Below are 11,533 nucleotides of genomic sequence, written 5' to 3'. Positions count from 1 at the left end.
AAAAAAAAAATACAGCGACACATATATATATATATACTGTATATATATATATATAACTAATACAATGACATTAAAATGAAAAAATTAAAATATAACAAATAAAAGCTAAAAATGTTAATAAATACTAGTATTGTAATAATATCACTATATATATCGTGGTGATGATATATGTGACCCTGGACCACAAAACCATTCATAAGAGTCAATTTTTTTAAATTGAGATTTAATAAATACGCTTTCCATTGATGTATAGTTTGTTAGGATAGGACAATATTTGGCTGAGATATAACTATTTGAAAATCTGGAATCTGAGGGTGAATGCATGCAACACCCGCTGAGTGCCATGAAACAGCTTGAAAGATCAAAGACAATTTTTAATATAACTCCGACTGGATTCGTCTGAAAGAAGAAAGTCATATACACCTAGGATGACTCGAGGGTGAGTAATTTATGGGCTAATTTTCATTTTTGGGTGAACTAACCCTTTAAGACTGGTTTTGTGCTCTAGGGTCACACATGATATAAAGTGTTTCTTATATTGTCTTTGTCCTATTGTTTATAATTTGCATCTTTGTTCTTATTTTTAATAACAAAGATAGTATAAAAAACAAAAACAACAATATTGTGGTATATATCATAAAATGACTCATGTTGTGAAATGTCATATTACCCACCCCTATATAATTGTATATAAATAATACTATAATACCTGCTTTTTGTTTGAGACAGTGAGATAGAATTTCCATTTTTGGGTAAACTACTAATTTTTGTAACATCCAAAGAAAAATTCTAACCACTATAAAGAACCCTATAATAGTAAAAATGCTATAAAGATGGTTTGAAGAAGCTTTATTATGAGTGTCCTTCTGTCAGTGTCTGTGGTCACGGGCCACCCGGTCATTCCTGGCTGAGACCTGAGGCCACACTTACGCTTCAGCACACCTGGATATACCTGAGAGACCACAGCGGGTTCAGGTAGCTTCTCTCCAACACACAGTACACACACATACAGAGCAGCCTGGGGCTTGGGTAAACCCAGATTCATGGAGAAACACAGCAGGCAAGGCCTGCCAGCAGTTTACCTACCACACACACACCATCTCCATCAGTGCCCACACACTCTAAATGAGGCATATTTCCCAAAGCCACCTCACATTGCTCATTTGTGCACCTGTGTAATGAGTCTGCACTTTATTTCCAGGACTGCAATGGAAAGACATCAACCCCCTTCCTGCATGAGTGTGTGAAGGTGTGTGTTTGTGTCTGACTCAAAGGTGTCAAGTCAACTCATGGCCAACACAACCACTAACAGAACACCTATACACACAAAATGATTTATACTGGAAACACAGCTTCAGCACAACTCTGTGAATTTGCTCTAGGCATTTTCTGTTTGTACGACTGCATGTTATTAAAACGACAGGCCCTTGGCAACAAGTTTACACCCACACATTGCCAAGCACACACACAGTGCATACAGATGACGGTGTCTATGTGTCGTTCTAATTCTAAATTTATGGGTACATGCGTATTTACTGGATGTTTAAAAATAACAGATAAATCTGCAAAACTGTAAAAAATCAGCATGTGCAGGAAAAGTTCACTAACAAAATTACAATTCTGTCATTATTTACTTATGACTATAAAAATTTACATGGAAGAAACATGATATTTTGGAGCATAATACGTCTTATCTTTTACAACACAAACGTAAGCAATTTTCATGGGAATGTGCGAGACTTATGATTTATTAGCTCCTATAGGTAAATAACTTGACAAATAACAAAGTGCAGTATATTGTTTATACAATAATAAATTTAATTATATGATAACAAATAACAGTTTGCAACATCAAACAGCATAAAGAACGGTTTTTGTACAGCTAAAATAATTGGATTCACCTGACACTGTAAGTCTTGCACATTCAATTAATTAATGGAAGTCTGTTGTGATAAAAAAATAAAATAATAACATATGTGAATAGCATATTATTGCATTGTATATGTTATAGCTGATAACATATAAATGGCCGATATCAAAAGTCTGTCCTTTTATATGTGTTCTGTCCACATATATTATAATTAAAACACCAAAAAAAAACCAAAAAAAAAAACCCATCATTTTAAATTATACAAGTGAATTTTAAGGATTAACTTTATGTGAGCGTTAGTGGCAAATGCAATCTAAAAAATACAAAAAATAAAAAATAAAAATAAAAAATTAATTGCGCCTGGAAATGGCCATGCACAAGTAAATTCAATATCTATAAATAACACATATCTACCAATAACAAGATGTCGTTTTTATTCCTCAAAACTCCCTGTATGATTTGCGGCTATATTTAAAATCTTTAGAGACCATATGAGATGAGGCATGCAAGAATGAATGGCTTTGATGAATTGCATGATGCATCTGCATTTGGCAAGTCTAAATACGTGCATGTGTGAATGAGATTTGAGAGCTATGATTTATCAATGAATAACATCATAATTCAAAACATATTTTGTAGAGTAAATGATGACAGAATTCCATTTTTAGGGGAACTAACCCTTTAAGAACACATTTCTTCTTGATATAACCCCCTAAAATTACTTTAATTGCTATAACATAATTTTGTCAAGTTTATTCAATTTAAATTAAATTATTCCTTTGACTTAAACAAAACCAGTTCATTTAGATGTTCACACATTAAGTACATTTTTATGTAACTAACACAGACGCATGCATTTAATGACTGAGACAAATCTGTGCTGAGGCAGGAAATCACATTTCATAGCGGACACATCTGTGAGATTACAATACAGAGACAGATGAAAGAAGGATTTTGCACACACCTGGTTTATAGTTTGGCAGATCACTGACACCTGGCCAGCTCTCCTCGGTCGGGACCCCGAGGACCTCAGAAGGAAAGAAGAGGAGAGATAAATAACGAGGAGAGGAGGATAGAAGCGAAATCTCACACAATTCTAGTGCATTCTCACAAACAGACTCACAGCCCAAATCTTCAGCAGCTGCTCAAAGACATCAGCTACTCCAGGAAACGCTGGTGACCCCTGTAGCATCTCGATAAAAATGCAGCCAGCTCCCCTAAACATCAGCATATATACATAAACAGACTCACAGCCCAAATCTTCAGCAGCTGCTCAAAGACATCAGCTACTCCAGGAAACGCTGGTGACCCCTGTAGCATCTCGATAAAAATGCAGCCAGCTCCCCTAAACATCAATATATATACATATCTGTCAGACCAGGGCTGCAGCTGACAGGTGGGGGGGGGGCAAAACTGAGTGTTGGGTAATAGTTGATTTTCATTTCAGTTGCAACATATAAATATTTTAATATGGAATAGATTCTCAAAATTTCATTTTCCAAACCCGTTCCAAATTTTCACACAAAAAAACTGCTATTGTCTATTATTGTTTTAATTTTGTTTGACCCATAACCTAGTTTTATAATAAATAATGTTAGATAAAGTTGAGTAAACAGTCTTCAACAAATTACTAGCAATAGCACTAATAAGTAAAATAAACAAAAATGTAAGAAATATCTAAAAGTATATATATATTTATATATGATTAATATTATACATAAACATAAATATATATTATATATACATCTTAAATATATACATGTATGTGTGTGTATTTATATATACATATAAACATATACATTTTTCTTTTGTTCTTTAATTAACATTAATTACACAGACAGCAGTAGGTATATTAAGTGGCTGTCACTTTAAGACCAAATGCACGGACATGCACACATCAGATTGTAAACTATTTTTAACTATTTACAAACTATTTTTGAACTATATACAATATGCGAATTGACTTCTCTTTCTCATCATCTTGCGCTTGAAAAGTTTAAAATCACTTGAATGCTTAAACTGACAAGACTGGCAAACTGGCAAAAAGCATTAAGTTGAAGGGGGAAATTTTCAAAGATTTGCATCTGTTGCTCTCACTATTATGAATCTTTCTAAGAAGAATTAACATGTTTGCGTGTGTGTGTGTGTGTGTGTGTGTGTGTACAAGGACTCACCAGATGTCCAGGGCTGTGGAGTAATCAGTGGAGCCCATGAGAACATCTGGCGGGCGGTACCATAAAGTCACGACCTCGGCTGAGTATGTTTGGCATGGTATGGACATAGATCGGGCCAGACCTGAAGCAATAAGAGGCCCACCATGGTTTAGAATGCATGATAGAGCATATTAGTAAGCATGTTAGTGTTTGCATAAGTGAAACTACCAAAATCGGCTACTTTGAGCTCCCCCAAATAACTGATGAGCAAATTCTGAGGTTTGAGGTCTCGATGCAGAATTCTTCTGCTGTGAATGTAAGACAATCCTCGCAGCAACTGAAACATAAAGAGCTGAAGAAACAGACTGAGCGTGAGAAAGCCGGCTCATTATTTCTGACCTTGTGTATTTTTTACGCAGTCATGTGTTTGTTTACCCTAATGTTGTACGAGTGAAGACCCCCAGGATGCTGAATCATGTATTGAGCCAAATCTGTTTGCTGAGAGGGAAAGAGATGTAAAATTTGACTGACAGACAGACAAAATAAACAAAATAATCTTGGAAGGTGATTGCCAGCATCAGACTCACCACATACTCAAAGACAAAGGTGAGAGACTCTTGCGTGTGGATGATGTCGTGAAGCAAGACGATGTTGGCATGTTTAAGGCCCTTTAACAAGGAGGCTGGGAATAATCACAAATAAAACAGGCATACAGCATCAACAAGTGCAGGACAATCACACATCTAACCTTGCTAATTTTTCCATTAAAAAACAGTAATATAGTGAAATATTATTACAATTTCAGATTTTCTGTTTTCTATTTGAATATATTTTAAAATGCAATTTATTTTTCAGCAGCCATTACTCTAGTCTTCAATGTCACATGATTCTTCAGAAATCATTCTAATGCTGATATGGTGCGCAAGAAACATTACGTAATATTATCAAGACTGAATACAGTGGTTTTTCAAGGTTCAAAAGTGCAGAATTGATTTGAAATAGAAATCTTTTGTATTATAAATGTCTTTGTTGTTATTTTTTATAAATTAAATGTGTCCATGCTGAATAAAAGTATTAATTTCTTTAAAATAAAAAAAAATCTGACCCCAAACTTTTGAACAGTAGTTTATCAGAACATAGAAATATAACATCTAAAAATAAAAATATGAACATAAGTAAAAACAATTTGTTAATGCACAACTCCACTATTCATATTTTAATGACATACATCTATATGTGATGGACACTTCTTGAATATATACTTCATATATATAAGCACTTTGATTCTTGGCTGTGTGTGTGTGTGTGTTGTGCTGTTGCAGTACCTTCTCTAATAGCTGTGAATGGAATTCCTTCCTCAGTTTTCATGTGAATCACCTTTAAAGCCACAAGATGACCGTTTATCCTGTCACAAAGACAGAAAAACCTCAGCATAATCCGCAAACATGCATCTGAAAACAGTTAAGCTGACCTCTGCTTTCTGGAGAATAAACACCATCACAAGCTCTCCCTTTTAAAGACATTATGCAATCAAATTTGGAGTTTTGACTATTGACTATAAGGTTATTTATATGCTAGTTTATTCCTGACAAATTTAACATGTAGAAAATACACTTTTAAAATGTAAAGTCTTTCTCTTCTATTTTTTTAAAATGTGAAGACAATGTCCCCTTGATCAAATAACACCTGCCTAGGACTAGCAATAACACATAGCAAATCATAATTCATGTCTGTAAATTAAAGCCTATTGGCTATTTAAAACTAAGGGGCAAGCACTTTGATGTGTCCCACCCTACTTCCTGTTTCAATAGGAAATAATGCAACACAAAAAAAGAAATCTGCAATTTTATGGGTCTTGGAAAGTCTGTCATCTTGTTTATCATTTGAATCATCTGGTGGTGTTTAGTAGTGGTTAAATTTATGATGCCATTTATGGAAACTAAATCCACTCGCTGTGGATATTCAAAAATGGTGTATTCCAAAATCATTTAAAGGGATAGTTCACCCAAAAATGAAAATTTGATGTTTATCTGCTTACCCCCAGGGCATCCAAGATGTAGGTGACTTTGTTTCTTCAGTAGAACACAAACGAAGATTTTTAACTCAAACCGTTGCAGTCTGTCAGTCATATAATGGAAGTGAATGGGAATCACGGCTTTGAGAGTCAAAAAAACATACACAAACAAAACCAAATTAAACCCTGCGGCTCGTGACGATACATTGATGTGTAAAGACACGAAATGATCGGTCTGTGAAAGAAACTGAACAGTATTTATATAATTTTTTTACCTCTGATTCACCGCAATGTCCAAACTGTCCTGAGCGCGTTCTCAACAGCCTGGCTTCGTTTGTGTTCTACTGAAGAAACAAAGTCACCTACATCTTGGATGCCCTGGGGGTAAGCAGATAAACATCACATTTTCATTTTTGGGTGAACTATCCCTTTAAGTTTAAGTGGGGTAACATTGTTCCTTTAATCACATAAATAAGCAAAAATGTTACTTAATGTAAAGCTTTCTATCCTAAGACAGCTGTTTCTTATTACAAAACATTGGTTGTTGTACAGCATCATCAAACTGCCTCTCAGTGTAAGCCTCAGGCGGCTATCCATATGTTGCAGGATGACCTTATAAAATGAATCCATGTAAAACAAGCTGCCATAGAAGAACTCAAGGAATGCCTACAGGGAGGCAATGAAAAGAATCATTTGCTGTCTATTATACAGAAGAACAAAGCCACAGGGTGGTGTATCTGAATAATGTGCTTGCTAACTGAATACTGCCATAAAACATTAATCTTGCCAACATGGCAACATCTAAGTGAGTTCTATGAATAACACTGTTTTGAGTGTGTCTATGAATATCGGCATATGACTACTAACCTGCTAATTCCTTTGTACACTGTGGCATATGTGCCCTCTCCGAGTTTTTCAAGATTTAGATAAGATGTTGCATTCCCAAACTGCAGGCCAGTTTTCTGTGAATGAAATGCACACGCTGTTATTTCGCCAGCCAAGCAACTGCCATTGAAACAAATGACAGGTAGCTATTATAGACCTCTTTGGTGTAACCGCCATACATATTTAACTGAAAGCAATGAAACCAATACATTAGCTTAAAAAAACTCTATGATTCTTGAGTAAATACACTTCTGCTACATTACAAATTTGGGAAAGTCACTTTTTCATGTTGCAGCCTTTATCATTCTATGCAAACTCAAAAAAATTGCAAAAAAATAGCAATTCCAAAGTAAAAAAAATCTGCAAGCCAAACATGGTGCTTCCACTTACAAAGTGAGACAGCTGAGAAAATATAGCACAAAAGTATTTAACCCTGTAAACCCTGAAAAATAAATAAAAATAGTCAGAAAAATCTATTTTTAAAGGAACGTTTTATTGTACATTCAGACAAATATATATATATAGTTTGAATATATTTGATAGATCAGGTTTTTATGGCTCATATTACAGTATGATATCTTTAGAATAAGGCGCTCATACTTCCAAATTGAGCCAAAATATGCTATTTTGTGCAGATGCTATGGCCAAAAAGTAAGATGAAATTCTGATAGCTTTCTTTATAATAGTATAACAAACTACAACAAATGCATATAAATATCAGTTGTCACTCTATATCTCCCAATAATATGTCTTGGTAAGATGATATTTAAATCCTCAATTTTATGATCAAAGCTCTGTAGCTTTTATTGTGGGGGGCAAAACATATAACGCAATGCAATACAGTGATGATTGAGAAATATACAAGTAAACATCCCTCAAAATCTGTTGTATCATATTTAATACATACATTTTAACAAGTAAACCCAAGTTGCTTCAGTCTAGTAAATGTTCATCTTAAAAACGTAAATACCCGACCTGAAAATGGACATTTTTAAAATTACACTAAAAGGCCTTTTATTTGCTAAAAAAGTATAAACTATCAACAAGGCTTATAGGGTTAACATTACTTTACGTAAAAAACAATGTGATAAATTTACAGTTTATAGTAAGTCATGTATTGCAAATTGTTACTGTTAAAAGTAACATTCCTCAAGACTGTGCATTGTTTGTTTATCTCTGTGTATCTATGATTGAACCTCTTGTTGTGTGTCTGAGTTGTATCTGTGTGTTCCTCACCCACTGGAACTCTTGCTGGAAGCTCTTTCCTCCCATAGGATCGCTGTTACTGCGGCCCCTCTGAACTCTGAGCCGTCGCACCTGCAGCGTGTGAAACCAGTGCGGCTGTGGTTTCTCCACCCCGTCCAGCTCACCCAGCTGAAAGCAGAGACAAAGACAGAGAAACACACCGGGATGGTTTGATCTATATCAGATACAGTGTGCGATGTTATTACACCTTGTTTCGCTGATACAGCCATCCTACTGTATCCATCACACCTGTCTGTGTGCGTACAAGTGTGAACCGTGTCCTCATTTTCATGCATATGTGGCTTCAGGGTTTTACACCAGCTCTGAAGCTATGAATCCTAAAGTGCTTTATACACACACACACACACACACACATACACACTCACTACTGTTTAAAGAAATTAAATGCATTGACATGCAGTAAAACTGATCAAAAGTAAGTAAAACATTTATAACGTTACATAAGATTTCTCTTTAAAATAAATGCTGTTATTTGAATTTAAGCAGCAGAAATGTTTTTTAAATTTAATAACAATAAGAAATGTTTCTTGATCACCAACTCAGCATATTATAATAATTTCTCAAGGATCATGTGACACTGAAGACTGGAGTAATGGCTGCTGAAAATTCACCTTGGTAATCACTGGAATAAATGAAAATATACAGAAATAATATATATATTTTTTAATTGTAATAATATTACACAATATTACTGTTATTACAAATAAATGCAGCTTTGCTAAGCATGAGATACTTTTTCTTGCTTGCTTTTTATTTTTTTGCATATTTTTTGTGGTACACATAGTCTTTCAAACTCATAACATTCAATTTTGTGTGGTGCTGTAGCTTCTATAAAAGCAAATTATGTGTTAACATTAAAAGAAAGAAAGAAAGATAGGGCCTACAGTTATTGATTCTACAATCAAACGATAAATTAATGTAAGAGCACCTTCAAACTGTGTAAAAACCTTTCAAAATGTTTAATTTAATTAAGTGAAATGGTATTTTGGCTGGAACTATAGTTGTATTTTTGTAAGGATAACAACAGCACACGAAGTTGTACAGCAGATGACGTCAGAATGTCCTGACACAGAAGTCCTTTAAGCTCTAATGTTCCCTATTTCGGTCTCCTTGCCTAAATTCTGTTCATTTGAGTGATTTCATCGCACACAGGGACAGCTGACACTCTCAGAATGGACTTCGGAGTTGTACAGAATGTACTGTAACCAGACAATTATATCTTCAGATCATCTGGAACTAAAACGGTTTCCCTTCCATTAAATACATTACATTCGACTCTCAGTATTTTCTTGGAAGCGACACAAGAACACTAAAATAGTGCTAAAAAAGTTTAACCCTTTAACACTACATGATACAGTATTCAAAACCAGACCTATTTCTCAATGACATTACAAAGTTAGAGGCATTTTTATGAGACATTCTTCTGTAACGCTAGAAATGTCATTGTTATTGTAAGACATCATCATATAGCGCTGTTTGATGTCAAACACTCTCTCTCTCTCACACACACACACACACACACACACACAAGCACACCCATCTGACCTCAGCGACTGGGAGGGAGGACACACTCCAAGTTTTTGATGGTTTTTCTTCCGTTTTCATTGCTTCTTTTATCTCTTCCACTCTCATCTCAAACATTTCCTCTTTTTCTTCCCTTCTGACTTCAATTCTTTTATCTCCACAACACCAACAACATCTCCTCAAGCTCAAAGACGCCCAGACCCGCATTCTCCACAGGAAATCCTCCATCTCCAAATCTTCTCCTCTCTCACTTTCTCTGATTAAGCCGTATAACTCATATGACTTGCATGGGAAAGTGTGTGTGTGTGTGTCTGCAGGCCTGGTCTTATGACTCCATCTCCCATCCATGAGAGCTAAACACAAACAGCCATGTTATATTTGCTAAGGGGAACAAATGCATCCATTCAACTGCAGGAGAGAAAAGCATGATGGGACGGACAGTGAGAAATGGTGATTGTGAGAGAGAAATAAGAGAACAAGAGAGAATAAAAGAATGTAAATGAGAGAGAATTCATAATACTGTGGCATAATATTATGGCAGTTTTCAGATTTTCTCATCAGACTGAGGTGAATTGGTGAATTACTCTGTTCACACAATATGGCTCATCTCTGTCTAAGATGGGCTGTTCTTGACTGGCTAAAATCTGTGGGTAAAATCTTATTTTGCACCCATATTCTTATTAAGTTATATTACATGAACTACCATTCAAATGTTTTGGATCAGTAAGTAAGAGAACATAAGTGTTATGTTCAACAAGGCTGCATTTGTTTGATCAAAAATATACAGTAACTTATAGTATATAAGTTAGTATAGTATATAAATATAACAGTATGTCTTATATATACTGTATATGACAGATAGATGTGTGTCTGCATGTCTGTTTTCATGTGGTCTGGTGAGTCTGGTCATTACTTGTAGGCTACTGGGGTTGCTGGAGTGTAACTGTAGAGAGAGAAAGAGCTTGATGGATGTTTTCTCTATTCTTTATTGTCTCTGGCTATCTGGACTCTGTGTCCAGATGGGACATGCTCGATTGAGCCTGGAATAAGACACCAATTACTGACAGGAGGACCGAATGTTGTGCGCTGCTGTGCTGCCTCTCTCTAAGAAAATACTAGCTTACTATTTACTGAATTCTGTGCTCTATTTACAGTATACTGCAAAATTATATTTAAAACAACATATTGTTGTCACGTTCATCAAAATGAAAATTGTTATTGTGCACCAGTTTGGATATAGGTCTATTGGCTCTGTTTTATACTGCATATTTTAGCAAAGATAGAGGGTTACCTGTATATTCTGTGCCTAAAGAAAATATTCAATTTGTGTGCATACTATACATTGTGGAACAAGTAAGAACAGTATGCCATTCCAAACACAGCTTCTCTTTCTTTCCCCCCAGTAGAGGGCAGTGCTGCATACTTTTTCCTCAACTGGTTCTTTTGCCTTTCCTATCTCTCTCTCTCTCTCTTTCACCCCCATTAGGGGGGGTAGTGCTGTATTTCTCTCTTCCGCCTCCAGCTGTCATCTGTCCTGTATCTGTGGGTGGAGGGATGTTTGTTTGTGCTTATAATATGTTGTGTAATGTCATGTCAAATGTCCTTACCTCCTCATAGCCCAGATGTCTTTGTTTTAACCCTGTAAAACATAAAAGAGCAGTTTAGATGGACCACAACACTTTAAATGGCCAGATACACAGGGTTTGCTGCAGTACACTTCATGTGTGAGAAATGGTTTGACTGTTTGTAATGGTTTCATAAAGATATTTAAACAACTTTACAAAGGAAAGGGCCTGACACACTGAAAAAAACCTCTCTCTC

At 35.4% G+C, this 11,533-nt stretch overlaps 1 protein-coding gene across 2 annotated transcripts in view; it reads right to left on the bottom strand.

The window, feature by feature from the left end:
* Positions 1 to 11,533, bottom strand: part of LOC107706659 (cyclin-dependent kinase 15) — an 18,175-nt gene that overhangs the window by 1,897 nt on the left and 4,745 nt on the right. Inside the window, exons 2-11 of one of the 2 annotated variants that reach the window (XM_016510443.1) lie at positions 11,320 to 11,351; positions 8,159 to 8,296; positions 6,905 to 6,999; positions 5,349 to 5,428; positions 4,611 to 4,705; positions 4,459 to 4,521; positions 4,252 to 4,375; positions 4,045 to 4,165; positions 3,122 to 3,215; positions 2,835 to 2,898 (exon numbers count right to left, since the gene is read on the bottom strand). In XM_016510443.1, coding sequence (XP_016365929.1) covers positions 2,835 to 2,898; positions 3,122 to 3,215; positions 4,045 to 4,165; positions 4,252 to 4,375; positions 4,459 to 4,521; positions 4,611 to 4,705; positions 5,349 to 5,428; positions 6,905 to 6,999; positions 8,159 to 8,296; positions 11,320 to 11,351 — 906 coding nt within the window. Of the gene's footprint in view, positions 1 to 2,834; positions 2,899 to 3,121; positions 3,216 to 4,044; positions 4,166 to 4,251; positions 4,376 to 4,458; positions 4,522 to 4,610; positions 4,706 to 5,348; positions 5,429 to 6,904; positions 7,000 to 8,158; positions 8,297 to 9,733; positions 10,116 to 11,319; positions 11,352 to 11,533 lie in introns of those variants that run through there. The other variant, XM_016510442.1, reaches the window with a different exon arrangement.

The sequence above is a fragment of the Sinocyclocheilus rhinocerous genome, unplaced genomic scaffold (genome assembly GCF_001515625.1).
Source record: "Sinocyclocheilus rhinocerous isolate Xijiao unplaced genomic scaffold, SAMN03320098_v1.1 scaffold1285, whole genome shotgun sequence".
Classification (NCBI taxonomy): domain Eukaryota; kingdom Metazoa; phylum Chordata; class Actinopteri; order Cypriniformes; family Cyprinidae; genus Sinocyclocheilus; species Sinocyclocheilus rhinocerous.
The sequence above is the reverse complement of the archived record's forward strand: the minus strand, read 5'-3'. Positions and strand labels throughout refer to the sequence as shown.